The sequence below is a fragment of the Vulpes vulpes genome, chromosome 16 (genome assembly GCF_048418805.1).
Source record: "Vulpes vulpes isolate BD-2025 chromosome 16, VulVul3, whole genome shotgun sequence".
NCBI classification, from domain to species: Eukaryota; Metazoa; Chordata; class Mammalia; order Carnivora; family Canidae; genus Vulpes; species Vulpes vulpes.
Window position 1 is genome coordinate 59,509,626 of NC_132795.1, and position 18,343 is coordinate 59,527,968.

General features: G+C 43.3%; 1 protein-coding gene across 2 annotated transcripts in view; it reads left to right on the plus strand.

Moving 5' to 3' along the window:
* The window catches only part of BPIFC (BPI fold containing family C), a 62,800-nt gene that overhangs the window by 22,076 nt on the left and 22,381 nt on the right, over window positions 1-18,343 (plus strand). For both annotated transcript variants that reach the window (XM_026010942.2, XM_026010943.2), the window contains exons 3-8: window positions 3,529-3,652; window positions 6,759-6,879; window positions 12,240-12,368; window positions 13,562-13,717; window positions 13,841-13,904; window positions 16,360-16,420. In XM_026010942.2, the coding sequence (XP_025866727.2) occupies window positions 3,529-3,652; window positions 6,759-6,879; window positions 12,240-12,368; window positions 13,562-13,717; window positions 13,841-13,904; window positions 16,360-16,420 (655 nt within the window). The remainder of the gene's footprint in view (window positions 1-3,528; window positions 3,653-6,758; window positions 6,880-12,239; window positions 12,369-13,561; window positions 13,718-13,840; window positions 13,905-16,359; window positions 16,421-18,343) is intronic.

The following is an 18,343-nucleotide window of genomic DNA, read 5'->3' on the forward strand; positions in this document are numbered from 1 at the left end:
ACACTTTTCTAGAACCTTTCTTTGTTAACCAGAATCTTGTAAGCCAGTCAGTTGGTCAGTTAGCAAATATTTATTGAAGCCCTACTACATGCCGGGCAGAGAGATTATTTCAACCTTAATTTGGATACAGTCTAATACATACAGATTTTTGGTCTACCTTTTTTTCCCTTTACTTTCTACTGCTATGAAAATGTTTTCCACTTTTAAAAAAATCCCTCTCGTGCCTGCCTTGGCATGACACATCCATTTACAGTTCTTTGCCCACGGCAGTGTCAGTGTGACTACACATCAGTATGGCCTCACCATTTGTTAAAATGTGGACATACTTTTATACCAGTTGGTGAACAGCCCCAGGAGTGTTGCTCTCACTCCCATAGTTTCATCCATCTCGGCCTATCCTCCTCTCCAAGACCCCTTGACCACCACCACCACCCCTGCCACCCCAGAATCAAGGTGGGCCTAGCACAGATGGCAACTAGACCTAGCTCTTGCATCCATTCTAATTAAGTATAAGGTGTTAACATCACCCTGCGTCTCGCTTGCTTGTCCCACTCCTCACATTTCCACCAACCCTCAGATCACTTGCTGCCTGACCAGAGACAGGTCTCCTACACAAGTCTTCCCCTGTGGCTCTTATTGTCATGACTCTAGGCTTCCCTTGGTGTCCTCTGCACCTGACCATCTCCAAGTCACCCCTCCATAGCCCTGCCCCCAGCATGGCTGCTCAGGTTCTTTCTGTGCATTGTCCAGCATAACCCAAACCAATTCTGTAGTGCTGAAACATCACACTGAATGCTAAGGCCATAGCACTGTTAAGGTATTGAAATGCCTCTTTCTAAATAGTCACTACTCAGAGTCCCCCATCCCATTCCCAGTACCCCAGCCACACTAGCCAGTCCTCTCAAGACCTCTCCCCTCCCCATGATCTGGTACCTAACCTCCCTAACCCTGCTCCTGACCTGTGGCCAATATCTGTTCTAATGGGAAAGTGAAAAAAAAAATAATGGGAAAGTGTATTCCACTAGAATACAAATGCTTTGTTAGTCACCTCTGCAAAGAACTGTAATATAGTGCAGAGCAAGGTATGGTTCTTCCTTCATTTGTGATTCCCTGATTCATTCTTTTGTTGTTGTTGTTGATTCATTCTACCATTACTTATCAATTGCTCTATACCTGAGACACTAAGCCAGGCTCTAGGACCTCCAAACCAAATGAGGTCTCTACCCTCATGGCACTTATATTCTCATAGAGGAGACAGACAGCACATGAGAAAATAAATATACACACATGAATAAATATATATTTTGACCAAGGTTTCAGAAGGAAATTAGATAAGCTTAGGAAGTCAGAAATGGCTTCAGAGAGAAGGCTGTATTTAAAATGGACCTTAAGGATGTACAGAGTTTCCACAGGCCTAGGTAAAGATGAACAGCATAAGCACAGGCATTATGCAGGAAACATGGTGAGTGTTTAGGGACCAGAAGTCCAATTTGTCTGGACAGAGGTGTCCTGGGAGGTCAGATGACAAATGTAAGCAAGTTGACTGAGCCTCACACCTGAAGGTGGACGTATGCATCACAGAACAGGTCAAGACCCCAATTCTCAACCTCATGGGTCTCCAGCAAAACACCCACATGAACGTTCACTAATCTGAACATAGGTCCCCTATGTAAATTGGGCAATGTGTTCATTAGACAAAATACCAGCCCATGGGTGCCTAGGTGGTTCAGTTGGTTAAATGTCTGACTCTTGGATTCAGTTCAGGTCATGATCTCGGGGTCATGGAATCAAGCCCCATGTCAGGCTCTTACACTCACTCTCTCTCTCTCTCTCTCTCTCTCTCTCTCTCTCTCTCTCTCACACACACACACACACACACACACACACAAAATAAATAAATCAAATCTAAAAATTTAAAAATGCTAGCTCAAGGGTGTGGGGCAGCCCTTGCTCTCCCTACAAGTTGGGCACACTGAACACACTAGAACATTTTCTGCTTGCCCTATTTTGTACCAGAAAGCTGGTATATCTCCAAAGGGCACCTTTTCCCATTCCATACTAAAGGCCAAGTTAGGCTAGCAACAGCCCTGCATAGATACTCCTCTCTCTGGTCAGACTGTTCTATTCCTCTCAAATAAATTCTCTGGAACACCCCCTTTGTCTACATCGTTCCATTCCCACCTCTATGGCCTTATCCATAAAGCCCACACACTTCCTTTATCAAACCTTTTTCTTTTCTTGGCCAAACAACCCCCTCCCCCCCCGCCCCACACACACCTCTTGCAATGATTTTTTCCTTTATCCAGACTGCTCCTGAATCCCAGCCCTTCTCTGAATCCTTCCCTGCCACACCTGGCCTGACCCCTCCCTTTGCATGGCTCCCAAAACTTCCTCTTCCTTGACCACCCCCACAGATGCTTCCCTGATTTGTCTCAATTTTGTATATTAACTCAGTGGGTATCTGTCACCTGTCAATCTTTAGCACATATGAACGCAGCAAGGGTAGCTCACCAAGATTGTAAACTGCCAGAACTAGAAACAAGGCAGTGAACGTATCACTCACCTCAGCTGTCATTAAAAGAAACCCATGTCAGTGTTGCTATTTGTAACTGTGCTTCATTCATCAAGAAAATGGGCTGGGGGCTACCTGGGGAGCTCAGTCAGTTAAGTATCTGACTCATAATCTCAGCTCGGGTCTCAATCTCAGAGACATGAATTCAGGCCCCACATTGGGCTGCATGCTGAGTATGGAGCCTAGCTAAAAAAAGAAAAATAAAAGAAAATGACTTGGCATTAATTCATTGGGTCCATTAATTAAATACATATACATTGAATATTTAATATATTCCAAGCACTAGCAATATAACAGCAAAAAAGATATAATCCCTCCCTTTGGAGTTGAGATTTTTTGTGTGTATATCTACTGTGTGCCAGACATTGTACTAGATTCTGAGGTGAGCCAGGCATGTGTGTTAAGGAAGGAAGTCCGTGAGGAGGTAGAAGTGTAGAGCAGGGCAGGGCCTTCCAGCTGGGCTTTGAGCTTAAACCCTGTCCTGTGGGCAAACAGGAGTCATTAAGGATCTTTAAGCAGATCATCCCACATTCTCTGAGGCCACCTGCCTAAACTACTGACTTGTGTTCTAAAACTGTCAAAATTCCTGCATCCCCACCCCCTTATCCTTCCCAAGGCATATCACAATTGTTACATTTACAGTAAGGCTCTTGTGTTGCATTACATTGTATTGTATTGTACGAGTCATAATCATCTGTGTGTGTCTGACTCACCCACTAGTCTGTGAGAAGCAGAAGTCAAGGGCTCACATAGGTCATCTTGCATCCTCAGCACCTAGCACATATTCTGGTGTGTTCAATAAGTGATTACTGGATGGATGGATGGATATATGGATGGATGGGTGGATAGAATGAGTTCTGGAAGTAAGCAGTGAAACAAGAAATAGAAAAGCTAGATGGAATTGACCAATGAAAGTAAAAAATAATAAAGGAACCATAAATGTTGGTTAATTGCAGATGCGTACAAAGGCAGTCCAAGTCCTCTGGGGATGTTTCTTCCTGTGGAATCTCTGCATCTCATCCACGCAGACCATTTACCCTGGAATCAAGGCCAGGGTTACTCAGCGGGCTCTGGACTATGGTGAGTCGAGTGCTTCCAAAAGCCAATTACAGCCCCCCAGGTGGAGTTTGTGATCCAAGCTCATTTTGGATAATCTCATGACCAAGGCAAGCTCTACTATGGGATGATCCAGCCCCTTTTGCAGAGTCTGCTAAGATAGCTGGGAAAGAAGTGGTGTCTGAAAAACAATCAACCTGTCCAAACCAGGCCTATCCAAACCCGCCACAGATGTGCCTTCTCTCCCCACCCCCCTGCCACCTGTACCCTCTCATATACATACAATGAACACCCCTGCTCTAAAGGAGGATACATCACAGGGTAGAGGGGAGGAGATATGAGAGTAAAAGTAACACTGTAGACCTTCAGAAAGGGCTTGGTTCCAAAAGGAACTTAGGGTCACCTAAAATTGTGTGCCAGATTTAATGTAGATTATGATCATGCATTTTTCTTGAGAGAGGCTCAATACATTCATTAGATGCTAAAAGGAGCCTGAGACACTGAAAGATTAAGAAAAACCCTTTTGGAGGTATTTATAAACACAGGAAGAGAAGCATGTTGAGCAGAGCTAGGATGAGGGCAGATTGTATATGGGAAAGGAACTGAGAATTCAAAGTGTATAGGCCCAGTTTTCTCCTGTAAATCTTGGCCCAAGGTTAGCTGAATGCAGGCAGATAGAGTCACTGACGCTTTCTTAACTAAAGCAATCAACGTGAGTACTGCGAATATACCCAAGTGTGACCAGGAAATGCCTCACCCACTACACCACTACATCACTACACCAAAAAAGAAATACAGGAAGGATAGAGGGAAGAAGGAAAGGGTGGAGGAAGGAAAGACTGAGTTTTGGGCAACTCCCGCAGCACCTCATCTAGCACAGGAAATCTAAAATCGATCCATCTTGCACAATTGTAATATGAGCTGGCTATAATGAGAAATACATACCAGGAATGCATGTGTGTATCCATGTGTATACATATATTCATGTGTGTATGTGTGTGTATCTTGTTACTATATTAATAACACTTATATACACAGAAATACATATCAGAACTATCTCATAAAAGTATTAAAGTTGTGAGAATAGCTTATTTTACCCTCCAGATCAGAGCAATTAAAAGAACAGATCTAATCAGTTCATTTGGGTATGAATTTCAGTCCTGTCCCTTTCCTCAATATGTAGGGTTGGGCCAGTAGATTTTCTCATCTGGAAAATGAGGTGAGGGGAATGATAATAATGTTGCCCCCCTGTAGTGATGTGAGGACCAAATGGGATCATCTGTAGAGATATGACATGGGTTGATGGGGAAGAACAGGCTTTAAAGTCAGAACCAGGAAGAGGAAATGTGTGGGAAATGTCAGAAAGGGAGACAGAACATAAAGACTCCTAACTCTGGGAAATGAACTAGGGGTGGTAGAAGGGGAGGAGGGCGGGGGGTGGGGATGAATGGGTGACGGGCACTGAGGGGGGCACTTGACGGGATGAGCACTGGGTGTTATTCTGTATGTTGGCAAATTGAAAACCAATAAAAAATAAATTTATTATAAAAAAATAAAGTCAGAACCATGCCTTGATTGAGCATCTACCATGGCCAAGCTCTTTGATATGTGCCTTACAGGCTCTGGGTTGATTTAATTCCCACAACCACCCTACAAAGAAAGGATAGTCATTTTGCAGAGGAGGAATCTGAGTCTCAGAAGCGCTGAACTGAATTTGCCATGTCACACAGCAGTAAGGGGGTGATGCAAGATCAGAGCTCAGGTCCGCCCTGCCTGATTTCAAGACCTGTGCTCTGTTCTCTGCACCCCATTCCTCCTCAAAGCCTCAATAATGATGTGCAGTAGTTGTGAGCTCTTGGGCAAGCCAGTGAACCTGTCTAATCCTCAACTGCCTCCTATGTTAAATAGGGATAATAATACCTATGTCATTGGGTTGCTCTAAGATCAAAGGATAGAATATGTGTAGAGTGTAAACAGTCTGGCATACATGAGCACACAATTATTATTAAATCATAACAGTGTTAGGATTTGAAACTAACCTGTCTGATAGTGCCTTTGGTTCCATCTTTATATCCTTTACATTCTATCCCTGCAGCCCTATATTACAACATTATTCATGGTATTATAGAAGATAAGATCTACTCTCCATCTCCACAAAGATAACCTAAGTAAAAATGAGCTTAAGCTACAAAATAAGAGGCAAAGGCAAAGCTTCCTTCTCAAAAAGATTAAAATGAAAAGATCATTTTTCATCACTATGTCAGTTACTTTTCACAAGCTCCTTATGTGGAAGAGGGCTCTTTTTCTCCATGAACTCAGAAAAAATGTGTTCTGTGGTGCTACTCTGTAAAGACGAGTTTATTCCTGAATTACACAAAAGCAGGGCTTACTAACCTTTTTGGAGTCCTGGGATCCTTTGAGAATCTGATGCAAATGTGGACCCTCTCCTCTGAAAAATGAGAGACAAAGGTACATGTACACACACATCCTGCTCACAGTCTTTTACTAGAATTTCAGGAGAGTTAAGAGTGGCCTACAGTCCATGTGCCTCAGGCCAAAACTTGCTGAGCTTAAAGAATCTAGGGGAGGGATCCCTGGGTGGTGCAGCGGTTTAGCGCCTGCCTTTGGCCCAGGGTGCGATCCTGGAGACCCGGGATCGAATCCCACATTGGGCTCCCGGTGCATGGAGCCTGCTTCTCCCTCTGCCTATGTCTCTGCCTCTCTCTCTCTCTCTCTCTCTCTCTCTCTGTGTGTGTGACTATCATAAATAAAAAAATAAAAAAAGAATCTAGGGGAAAGGAGACAATGTAGAATAATTTTCTAATAAGACAGGATTCTGAAGCCAAATTGCCCAGATTTGACTATCATAATGCCCTGTAGTAGTACCCTTTAGCCTTGGCCAGGTAATGAGAATCTCTTGTGCTATTAGCCCTGGGGTCCTGGGGTCTTTGTTAGCCTCTCCGAGGACCTGTTTTTCCTTCTGTAAAACAGGGACAATAGCACCCACTTTGTAGGGTTGCTGCTTTCTAAATTTCTCTCAAGAGCTTGCCTTACTCAGTAAACCTCACATATACGTTTAATAATGTTATGCCATTGTTGTAAATAAATGTTCTCTTTGGTTCCTTCATAGGCATTCAAGCTGGAATGGAGATGATTGAGCAAATGATTAAGGAAAAAAACATCCCAGACCTAAAAGGTTCTGAATCTCTAGAATTTCTGAAGGTTGATTATGTGAACTATAATTTTTCAAAGTAAGTAGAAGAGTATTTTTAGCAGTGAAATTAATCTTTAAAATCTTAGGGTTGTGGATGTGCCACTATGTGTTTTGGTGTAACACCAGCACCTGCAGAGTAGAAGTTAACCCACCTTTGGTAAGGGGCTTCTCAGACGAATGACCCAAGAAAGAGGGGTCATAAAGCTGACAGAGAGTGTAGGATTTCGGTCAGAGCACCTGGGTCCGAGTCATATCCCTGCTGCACACTGGTTGTGTACACCTGGTGTATCTGCCCAGAGTCTCGATGTCCTTGCCTCTTTTCTAAAATGATAATTCCTTGCCCCTTGAATTCTTTTTTTTTTAAGATTTTATTTATTTATTCATGAGAGAGAGAGAGGCAGAGACACAGGCAGAGGGAGAAGCAGGCTCCATGCAGGGAGCCCAACGCAGAACTCCATCCCGGGTCTCCAGGATCACACCCCGGGCCGAATGCGGCGCTAAACTGCTGAGCCACACAGGCTGCCCTGCCCTTGATTTCTTTTTTTTTTTTTTTCTTGTATATTTTGTTAATTGAAGTTTGATTTGCCAACATATAGTATGACCCCAGTGCTCATCCCATTAAGTGCCCCCTCAGTGCCCGTCACCTAGACACCCCATCCCCCTGCCCACCTCCCCTTCCACTACCCCTTGTTCATTTCCCAGAGTTAGGAGTCTCTCATGTTCTGTCACCCTCACTGATATTTCCCACTCATTTTCTCTCCTTTCCCCTTTGATCCCTTTCACTGTTTTTTATATTCCCCAAATGAATGAGACCGTATAATGTTTGTCCTTCTCCAATTGACTTACTTCACTCAGCATAATACCCTCCAGTTCTATCCACATTGAAGCAAATGGTGGGTATTTGTCATTTCTAATGGCTGAGTAATATTCAAATGTATATATACACCACATCTTCTTTATCCATTCATCTCTCAATGGACATGGAGGCTCTTTCCACATTTTGGCTATTGTGGACATTGCTGCTATAAACATTGGGGTAAAAGAGACACAGACACTCTTACAAGTAATGAACATCTGTTCTAGTCCCTGCAGAGATGTTCTTCCCCACCTGGACCCCACCCCCTGGAATCAACAGCCAGGTGAGTGGCCCCAGCAGGGACCAGGAGGCAGGCATCCCTCTGTGCAGCCTGCCTGATCCACCCATTTCCCCCAAGCTCCGACATCCGCACATGAGGCTCTTTGACCTGTCTCATCTCTATTCTATTTTTTTTATTGGAGTTCAATTTGCCAATATATAGCATAACACCCAGTGCTCATCCCATCAAGTGCTCCCCTCAGTGCCTGTCACCCAGTCACCCCCACCCCCTGCCCACCTCCCTTTCCACCATCCCTTGTTCGTTTCTCAGTTAGGAGTCTCCCATGTTCTATCTCCCTCTCTGATATTTCCCACTTATTTTCTCTCCTTTCCCCTTTATTCCCTCTCACTATTTTTTATATTCCCCAAATGAATGAGACCATATAATGTTTGTCCTTCTCTGATTGACTTATTTCACTCAGCATAATACCCTCCAGTTCCATCCATGTCGAAGCAAATGGTGGGTATTTGTTATTTCTAATGGCTGAGTAATATTCCATTGTATACATATACCATATCTTCTTTATCTGTTCATCTTTCAATGGACACCGAGGCTCCTTCCACAGTTTGGCTATTGTGGACATTGCTGCCCTTGATTTCTAAGAGAAAATTGTATCCATCCCATTGTTACCCCTACCCCAGAAGGCTAGATTTAGGATTCAATCACAGTCTCAAACACAAATCTACTCCATCAAGCCTTTCCTTATTTTAGTGAAGTTTAGTTGAGATTTCAGAGGTCATAGAAATGGACCACAAATAAGACTCATAAGGAAGAGTAGAGGGGAGCCCAGGTGGCTGAGTCAGTTAAGCGTCCAACTCTTGATCTTTACTGAGGTCTTGATCTCAGGGTTGTGAGTTCAAGCTCTGCTTTGGGCTTCACAATGGGCATGGAGACTACTTAAAAAAAGGAAAAAAAAAAAAAAGAAAGAGGGATCCAGAGGGATCCTATGGAAGCCCCACAATTTTATTAGAACCCAGCCTTTTTGTATTTCTCTGCCCCACCATCCTCAGTTCTGGCTTCTGTCCTCAAGATTGACCACTGCAGTTCAGACATAGGCATTGCAGCTTAGCCATCAAATCCATATTTCAGGTGCAAGAAGGCGTAAGAGAGCTCTTGTAAGTTGGCTTAGTCTCTTCACTGAGTTGTTTCCTTTAGCCCCGCTCTAGTAATACTCTACCTATACAATAATGAACAGAACTTAGCCTTATGATCATACTTCTTATTATTAGCAAGGGAGACTGGAAAATTCACTTTCTAACCAGACATCTTTGCCATCCTAATCAAATTCAGAGATGTTTGGGAATGATAAAGGGAAAGTAGATATTCAGACAGCAGCTGGCAACCTCTGTGGGGTTGCCCCAAAGGCAGTGTAGGGAGAGGATGTCTTTGTCCATCTTGACTTCAATCTTAAAGGTAAAGCAGAGAGTCAAGATTTTATAAGGAATTACCTGTGATTCACAATTTGTCCCAAAGCTTTATCAGTCCAGTGATAATTCCCTGCTGCTCTAACCCTTTGGAGTAATAATTTCTCTGTTATCAAGGATAACATTCTATAAAACCATGAGTTTTCTGGGGGATTGGGAGTGGGTGGGGAGAAGAATGGTGATCAAGGGAAAGCTCTTATGAATGTTCTAGCTGTTAATAAAGGCAGCCATTCAACAAGTATTTATTGAGAACCTACTAGGTACCAAGGCTTGTTCTAGGCATAGGGGATATTGTAGTGAATGGCCCAGATATCCCCTGTCCTTAATGTCCAGTAAAAGTTATGGATATTATATATTTACAAAATGAATTATTTAATTAAAGTGATGATAAGGCCTCAGCAGAAAAATCGAAGGTTAATCATATATTATGAAATGTAGGTGAAGATGAGGAAACATAGGGATTGTCATGCATTGCTAGTGGGAATAAATAAACTGGTACAGTACTTTTAAACCTGTGCTGCCCACACAGGAGCCACCAGTCATATGTGTCTACTGAGCACTGGAAATGGGACTAGTGCAAATAAGGGACTGAATTTTTACTTATTTAATTTTAATTAATTTTAATTTTAAAATGGGTACTCAATTCAGTTATTGAAAAGCTTTTAACTATGTGTGGAACAATTTAAGTATGGAAGTGTACTTTTTCAGTTGAAAATTTTATCCCATCTAAATATAGGACAAGTATTTCTGATGAAATTCAGTGTCCAGATTGAGTCATATTATGAGCACTTAAAAAGACCATATTGTGAACACAAGACTTATTTTGAAAAAAGGGAAATAAAATATTTTTATTGTCATCAATAATTTTTATATTATGTGTTGAAATGATGCTATTATAGATATATTGGGTTAAGTAAAAAATATTAAGAAAATCACTCTCACCTGTTTCTTTACCTCTTTTTTTTTAAAGATTTGTTTATTTATTTATTTATGTGAGAGAGAGAGAGAGAGAGAGAGAGAGGCAGAGACACAGGCAGAGGGAGAGGGAGAAGCAGGCTCCATGCAGGGAGCCCGACATGGGACTCGATCCTGGGACTTCAGGATCGCGCCCTGGGCCAAAGGCAGGCGCCAAACCGCTGAGCCACCCAGGGATCCCCTCTTTTCCTCTTTTAAATGTGGTTACTAGAAATGTTTTGACTATGTATGTGGATCATATTCTGTTTCTATTGGACACTGCTCTTTTAGAAGGTAAAAGGACTTTTTTTTAAATGCCTGCGCTTTTACCTACCAATCCCACTTCTCAGTATCCTTACTAGAAAGACATACACATAAACAGCATGTATGAGGATATTCAGTGTGGCATTGTTTATAATACAGAAATAACTGGAAACAACCTAGGTGCCCAGCAACAAAGAAATGATTTTCATTAATGATACATCCATAGCTTAAATACAAAGAATGCATTAGACCTATATGAATCAACCTTATATATGAAATATTTTCATATTTCTAAGATTTCTAAGATCTGTCAAGTGAACCTCCACCATCTTCTTCCCACGGTGGGACTCAGGGTGTGTGACAAAGAACAGGTAGGAGAAAGAAGGAAAATAGAAGAAACACTAAATAAGCATTTGTTATCAGCTATAACATTTATGTTTTATATTTTTCCTAATCTTAGTTCATAACAATGCCTTTCTTCCTGTGCCACAGTTATACATCATTGATCTCATTTTGTCTTCTCAACCTACCCATGAATAACCCTTCCTTTTAGTGATTGGAAGAAATTAAGTGTCTTACCCAAGGTTGCACAGCTACCACAAAACTCAGTTCTAAGCCAAGTGCTCCTTGCACAATACATGAAGTGGCGTAGCCTACTGGTTAAGAACACAGTCTGAAGACAGATTGAGGAGGACTCCAGGTCTGGTTCTACCGCTTATATAAGACTCCAACCAAGTTCCTTATCTTCTCATCTCTGAATTGCAGATTGTAAAACCAGCAACAACCTCATGAGATTATTGTGAGGATTAAAATGAGCTAATGGATATAAATAAAGTGCTTACCACAGTGCCTGGTAGGGAGTAATCACTCAATACATGAGCCGCCTACCTCTATAGATTGCATACAGCCCATTGCCTCCTACCTGTTGACAGTTCAGAGAATCCTAGGTAAAGTTAATACTCTAAGTTTCTAACCTAGGGAAGATACTGTCCACATAGAGGGCATCTGGGAACAGGAGGAAGGCACCCTTGTGATTATCCCAATGATGGGGGGAGGGGCGCTGCTGGCATTTTGTTGGCACATATGCCAGGTACCCTGCAATGTATATTAACAGTCCTCTACACAAAATAGTTGTCCCAAAATACTAATGTCCTCCCTATACATCTTGAAAAATACTGGAATAGCTGAAGGGAAAAATTATGATGGCACTGTTGTATTTCATACTGTCTTTAATGAAACTAAAGAAATTGATTATTATCTAATTGGTTTTTATATTTCTCATTTCCCCTTCAATTAGACACCAGGGAGGAGCTTCTTGGCAAGGGTTAAAGGGGAATTAGAAGGCAGTGCCCAGAGCTGCTTAGGTGGGTCAGTCAGTTAAGAGTTTGACTCTTGATCTCAGCTCAGGTCTTGATCTCTGGGTCATGAGGTGGTTGTTTGTTTGTTTGTTTGTTTGTTTGTTTGTTTGTTTGCAGTGCCCAGAAGCAGCACCTCAGACCTGAGGTTCACAACTGCTTCCAGGAGTTCCATAAACGTCCTTTCTGATGTTGCCATATTTAGAGATGTGCTAGAAGACCTCTCTAGAAGACATGTGCTAACCTCCTTGTTTGTTTTTACAGCATAAAAATCAATGCCTTTTCATTTCCAAATACTTCATTAGCCTTTGTGCCTGGAGTGGGAATCAAGGCACTGACCAACCATGGCACAGCCAACATCAGTACCAACTGGGATGTCAAATCTCCACTCTTGTGAGTATTCCCTTCAAGGCTGTCTGTGGCTCTTCTGGGGAGAAATGGAACCAAAATTGAAAGTACATAAATTCACAGACGTTTTTGATATTAGGCTTCTTTCCCTCAGCCATTAACAGTCTTTCTTAAGAACACTTTCTTCCAGGAGAGATTTAAGTCAGGATATCTATGCTGGGGGCTGGGTAGAGGAGGAGGAGGGAGGGCTGAAAAGCATCCTTCCCTTAAAGGCGGAGCAAAATGTCACTTAAGATTTCCCAAGGGCTAAAAGGCCCTGACAGTTGGAGGATCAGACATGTACTCAACATTTTAGACCTTCAGTGAGTCACTGTATGATCTTGAGCCATTCCACTCACTTCCCCATCTACAGGGGCAACTGATGGAGAAAGGGGGCCTTCTTACCTCACAAGGAGATTTGAGGATAATAGCTTGTGCCCAATTCTCTCCCTAGCCAAAGGCCTTTGCACCCTCTTAGAAAAAAGAGGGATCAAATTCAAGTTACACTTACAGACCATCTGCTGTGTGCAACTCACTGTCCTAGGTATAATATTTAGGTCTGCCTTGGTTGGTGCCCAAGAACAGCGCATCTAGTCATCTACTTAGTCATTCAACAACCACTTATTGAGTGCCAAACAAGTACCATTTATCTCCATCTCAAGAACTCCAGTCTTGTGCATCATAGAGAAATTATATTTTCCCATAAGTAACATAGATTCAGGTATTCATTCATTTTTTTGCTGACCCATCAGCATATATTAATGCCTCTTCTGTGTGCTCATCCTGGGGAGGGGAGGTAGAGATGAATAACCCACACTCCACTTCCTCAAAGAGTTCATAGACTGTATCTAAGTGTCCCACTCCATCTGTGCCCGTCATAAATAAGGCTACCCCATGTCCTCTCTCCACACAAGCATTGTATATGAATGATGCTTAATATATATTTGGCCTCTATGGGGGACAGAGCACTCAGGATTAGAAAGCTAAGCTAAAGCTGTTACCATTCACGTACTCATGCCTCATTTGTCTAGTAAACATTCAGTACCTACTCTGCTCCTACCTGTTGTTGATGCCAGGAATCCAGAGATGAGAAAGTTCCTGCCCTCCAGGAGCTTAGAGGCTGTGGGAAGTCAGAGAAACAAACAGTCCATCTCCCCCCTACCCAGGCCTGAGTAACCTTGTACTTTTTCTCTCAATAGTCAAGACACAGGAGAAGCTGATTTGTTTCTGTCTGGGGTCTACTTCACTGGTATCATTGTCCTCTCCCAAAATGACTTTGGTCACCCAATCCTGAAGCTCCAAGATTGTTATGCCCAAGTGAGCCATGCCCACGTGTCATTTTCTGGAGAACTCAAGTGAGTGATAGCTCCACGATGGGCAATTACTAGTGGGGCTGGATTCTCCGGCAGGGCCAGAGCAGGTTCACAACCGGCAGATACAGTCCCTGAATAAGCCCATGTTTTGTCTCTTTTCCCCAGTGTCCTGTACAACTCCTTTGCTGAGCCCATGGAAAAACCCATTTTAAAGAACTTAAATGAAATGGTAAGTCTTTAAAGGTGATGCAACCACAGTAAAATGCTCAGCAGCAGTACTGCCATGCTTTACCTTAGTCAGTAAACCTTTATGGAGCCCCTGCTGTATGCTAGCCATCATCCAAGGCACTTTCATGTACATTATTCTTTGCAACCTACCAAGTTTTGCAAGTTGCCTACCATGTGCCAAACATTGTGCTAAGTGCTGAGGATACAGAGATGAATGAAACAGCATTCTCTCCCTCAAGTGCACAGGCTGGGAAAACAACCAACAGGAGTTTATTTATTGCATACCTACTGCATGCCCAGCACCAGGCTAGAGGCTGTTAGGGATATTTAAAAAGGAATAAAATTACCTTCTTTTTAGAAAAACCCAATTCAGTCTTGTGGAACAATAACTTAATGAGTATTTGAATTTAATACATAATTACATGATCATTGGACTGAACCAAAGGGGTTCAGAGAAATGGAAAGATTAAATCAAAAGGGCCTGAAAGTATCCTAGAGGATATTATTTAGAGGATGCAGGACTTGAACTGGGCCTTGAAGTATAAGTATGATTTTGATAGGTAAGGAATGGGGGAGAAGAAAGGTATTTCCAGAAACAGTCTGAGTTAAGATAGCTTCCAAAGTTACAAGTGTCTTGGGATCCCTGGATGGCTCAGCGGTTTAGCGCCTGCCTTTGGTCCAGGGCATGATCCTGTAGTCCCGGGATTGAGTCCCGCATCAGGCTCCCTACATGGAGCCTGCTTCTCCCTCTGCCTGTGTCTCTGCCTCTCTCTCTTTCTGTGTCTCTCATGAGAGAATAAATAAATAAAATCTTTAAAAAACAAACAAAGTTACGTGTCTCGATTTCAGAAATCAGTGTTTGACGAAGGGAAAGATGGAATTGGCTGTGTGTGCCTCTTTCCACTCTAGGCCAGACCATTGCTGTACCCTTTAATCACAGCTGAGGGGAGACAAGGAGAAGGATGAGGACAGGAAATGAAAGGGCAAGAACAGTATCTAGAACCCTCCATTCCCCTCATGCTTGATAGGCAGTCAGTGCTTGATAAATATCACCGAGGAAATCAACACTCAAACACATTCAGCAGCTTGTCCAAGGAGGTTACCTCGCTGCTCAGGGGACTCCAAAGTTGCACGGGCTTTCTCCCTTCTCACCTGGGTGATGAACACCAGTGCACATGCCTGTTGGAGAATGACAGGGAAAGCCTGTCAGCTCAAGGACCCCATACTCACCATCCCTCCTCTGTTGGAGACCAAGTGTGGTTCTTTGGCCTCTAACAGGAAGCCAGTAACTAAGTTTATCTGAAGTTTGCCTAAGACTTAGAGATCATGGATGCTTTGTTTCTAGTATTCCCTTTGTGCCACAGGAAAACAGAAAAGAATGCTTAGACCACAACTATCTAGGTTCCAAGTCCCAGTTCTGCAACTCACTAAAGCTCTTTAAGCTTCAGGTTTCCCATTTATGACAGGGGACAAGGGTGCTCACCTGTCAGCATTATCAAGAGGCCAAAATGGGGTTAAAACACAACAGTTGACATTTACGGAATGCTTGCTATGTACTAAGCAATAGTACATGGATTACTTCTTTTTTAAAAATATTTTATTTATTTATTCATGAAAGACACACACAGAGAGAGGCAGAGACCTAGGCAGAGGGAGAAGCAGGCTCCATGCAGGGAACCTGATGCGGGACTCAATCGTGGGACTCCAGGATCATGCCTTGGGCTGAAGGCAGGCACTAAACCACTGAGCCACCCAGGTAGCCTCGATTACTTCTATTTCTCCTCACAACAACATGATGAAGTAGGTACAGTTATCATCCTTATGTTGCAGATGAGGAAACTGAGGACAGAGTACAAATAACTTACCAAGGGAGTCAACCTCAGGCTCCCAAGCATCTGCTAGTAACTGTCATACTGAGTGCTTAGCACATGCTTAAGCCCAATTCAAGATTTATTTTATAACTCCAAAAGGGGTTCTGATCCAAATATATGTCTGACTACTGGGCTCTCAAGCCAGCCAAGTGGGAAAGTGAAGCCCCCAGCTTTCACCTCTCCAAGCAGAGAATGGAACCACTGACAGAGGAGGCAGGAGGCTGTGGCATCCCCGCAGCCAGGAAAGGCATAGCCAAACGTCCTCAGGTGTGACCGCACCAAATGCACTGGGCACATGTCCTGTCATGCCACAGGAAGAAAAGCCGAGGGCCCATTCTTTTATTGGACTAACTGGGTGTAGTCCTGGTTGCTCTGAAGTTTAACCAGCATTCAATGACATGCCACCCATACATACATAACGTGTGGCCCAGAGGCATCAACTAATTTCAGGGAAAGTCCTTATGACCAAAGGGAGAATGGCTCCTAACCAGAAGGCCTTTGTTTGCAAGGTCTAGGCCCATAAATAGAGGTTTCAAGTGCAATGTGATAACTAACCTACAATTCTTTTATTCCTTTTATGGCCAGCTCTGTCCCATTATCACGAGTGAGGTGGAAGCCCTGAATGCCAATCTCAGCATGCTAGAGGGTGAGTCCCAGAACTGCCTCTTCAGGATGGTTCTCTTACTACCTTCTACCTGCTTTAGTCTCTGCAAACTAGAGCCATGGGAAATGCCAGCTCTGGCACTAAACTCATCCTCTTTAGAATGAGTCGAGCTAGTCTCAACCAAGTTATCCCCTTCCCACCCCATTCTAACTCCTTTAGTGATTCCTTGTTGCCTCAGGATCAAGTCCAAATGCTTTAACATAAAGGACTACAAGACCTGCCCATCATGCTCTTGCTCAACTTACCTCTCTCGGCCTCATCTTATACCTTTTTCTGCTCCCACAAACTGCTTCTACTGCCCCCATGCCCCTTACTTGGCTCATGCTGCCTTCCCTGCCTAGAAGAGCTTCCCCTCCCCTTTACCAATTCATTTGTTAATTTATGAGATATTTATGGAACACCTACTGCTTTGCCAGTACTGCACTAAATCCTAAGGGGTCCAGTCCCTTCCACTTCCCTGAGCCATCCTTAGTCCTGTCCACTTCTCATTATCTTTTAAGGCTCAGCTCAGACATAGCTCAGACATAGTCTTATCTGAGAAGTCAAACCCGATAGCTTGCACCCCAAAGTTTTGCCTCCTGTGCGCTCACATGACACTTTGGGCATATCTCTCTCTTTGCACTCCATCCATTCATTTACCAAAAGTGTGCTGAGAACTGGTAAGAGCCTGGGTGCTGTTCTTGGTACTGGGAATGCAACAGTAAGCCCAGAAGATAGAAATCCCTGCCCTCATGGGACTAGTCAGAGGAGACAGACAGCAAGCAAGATAATAAGTTAAATCTATGATACTGATGGGCTAAGTGATAAGAAGAAGGATAAAGTAGAAAAGGACCTGGGGAGGTGTTTCTGTTAAAATCGGATGGCCAGAAAAGACATCACTGAGCAGGTGACATTACAGTAAGAATTTGAATGGAGTAGAGAGTGAACCACTCCTAACCTGGACAAAGAACACTTCAGATACAGGAACGGGCAAGCTCAAGGGCCCATGTAGGAACATGCCAGGTGTGTTGGAGAAACTGTGAGGAGGCCATACTGGGAACAATATGAGGGGGAAGGACAGCCAGAGATGAGGTCAGAGCGGGGGAAAGCACTGCTCAGGTCTTCAGGACTCTGCAGCTCCATACAAAGACTGGCTCTTAGTCTGAGATGAGAAGTCTTCAGAGAGTTCTGAACAGGGCTTGCATGATCTGACTTATATTGTAAGGAGATCACCCTGGCTTCCATCGATTCACAATAAACAGGAATGGGGCAAGGCTGGAAGCAGGGAGACCACGTAAGAGGCTACTGCATTGACCTGCATGAGCAGTGATGGCAGTTGACCTGGATGGAGTGATGAAGATGGCAGAATATGCTCAGGTTCTGGTTGTACCTTGAAGGTAGAGACAGTAGTATTTGCCAACACTGCATGTGGGTCATGAGGGAAGTCAAGGATGACTCCATATTTTCGTTTGTGTGACTAAAAAAATGGGGAGAAGGGAAATCACCAGTTACCAAGATGGAGAAGATTATAAGCATAAGTCTGTAGAAGGACTATCAGGAGCTCAGTTTTAGACCTATTCTTACTATCCTGTATAATAATGTCTGACTCTTCCCCCAGGCTAGGAGTCCCACAAGCACAGGGACTTTGACCATGTCCCCAGCACCAGGCAAAGTGCCTAACCCACACTAGGTGAATGAATATTGGGTCAATGAAGGGTTGCACAGTGGCTGGACAAGTAGATTGGACTGGGTGCAGATGGATGAAAAAAGGATGAATTGGGGAGGTAGGGAAAGAGGAATATGTAGTAAGGAAAGAACTTGTTGAAGTTCTAGCTTGCCATGGGCAAGTTTCTCTACCTCACTCCCTCATCTGCAATCGTGCTTCCTACAAACTCCACCTACTGTCCTCTGGTCCCCTGGCCTCTT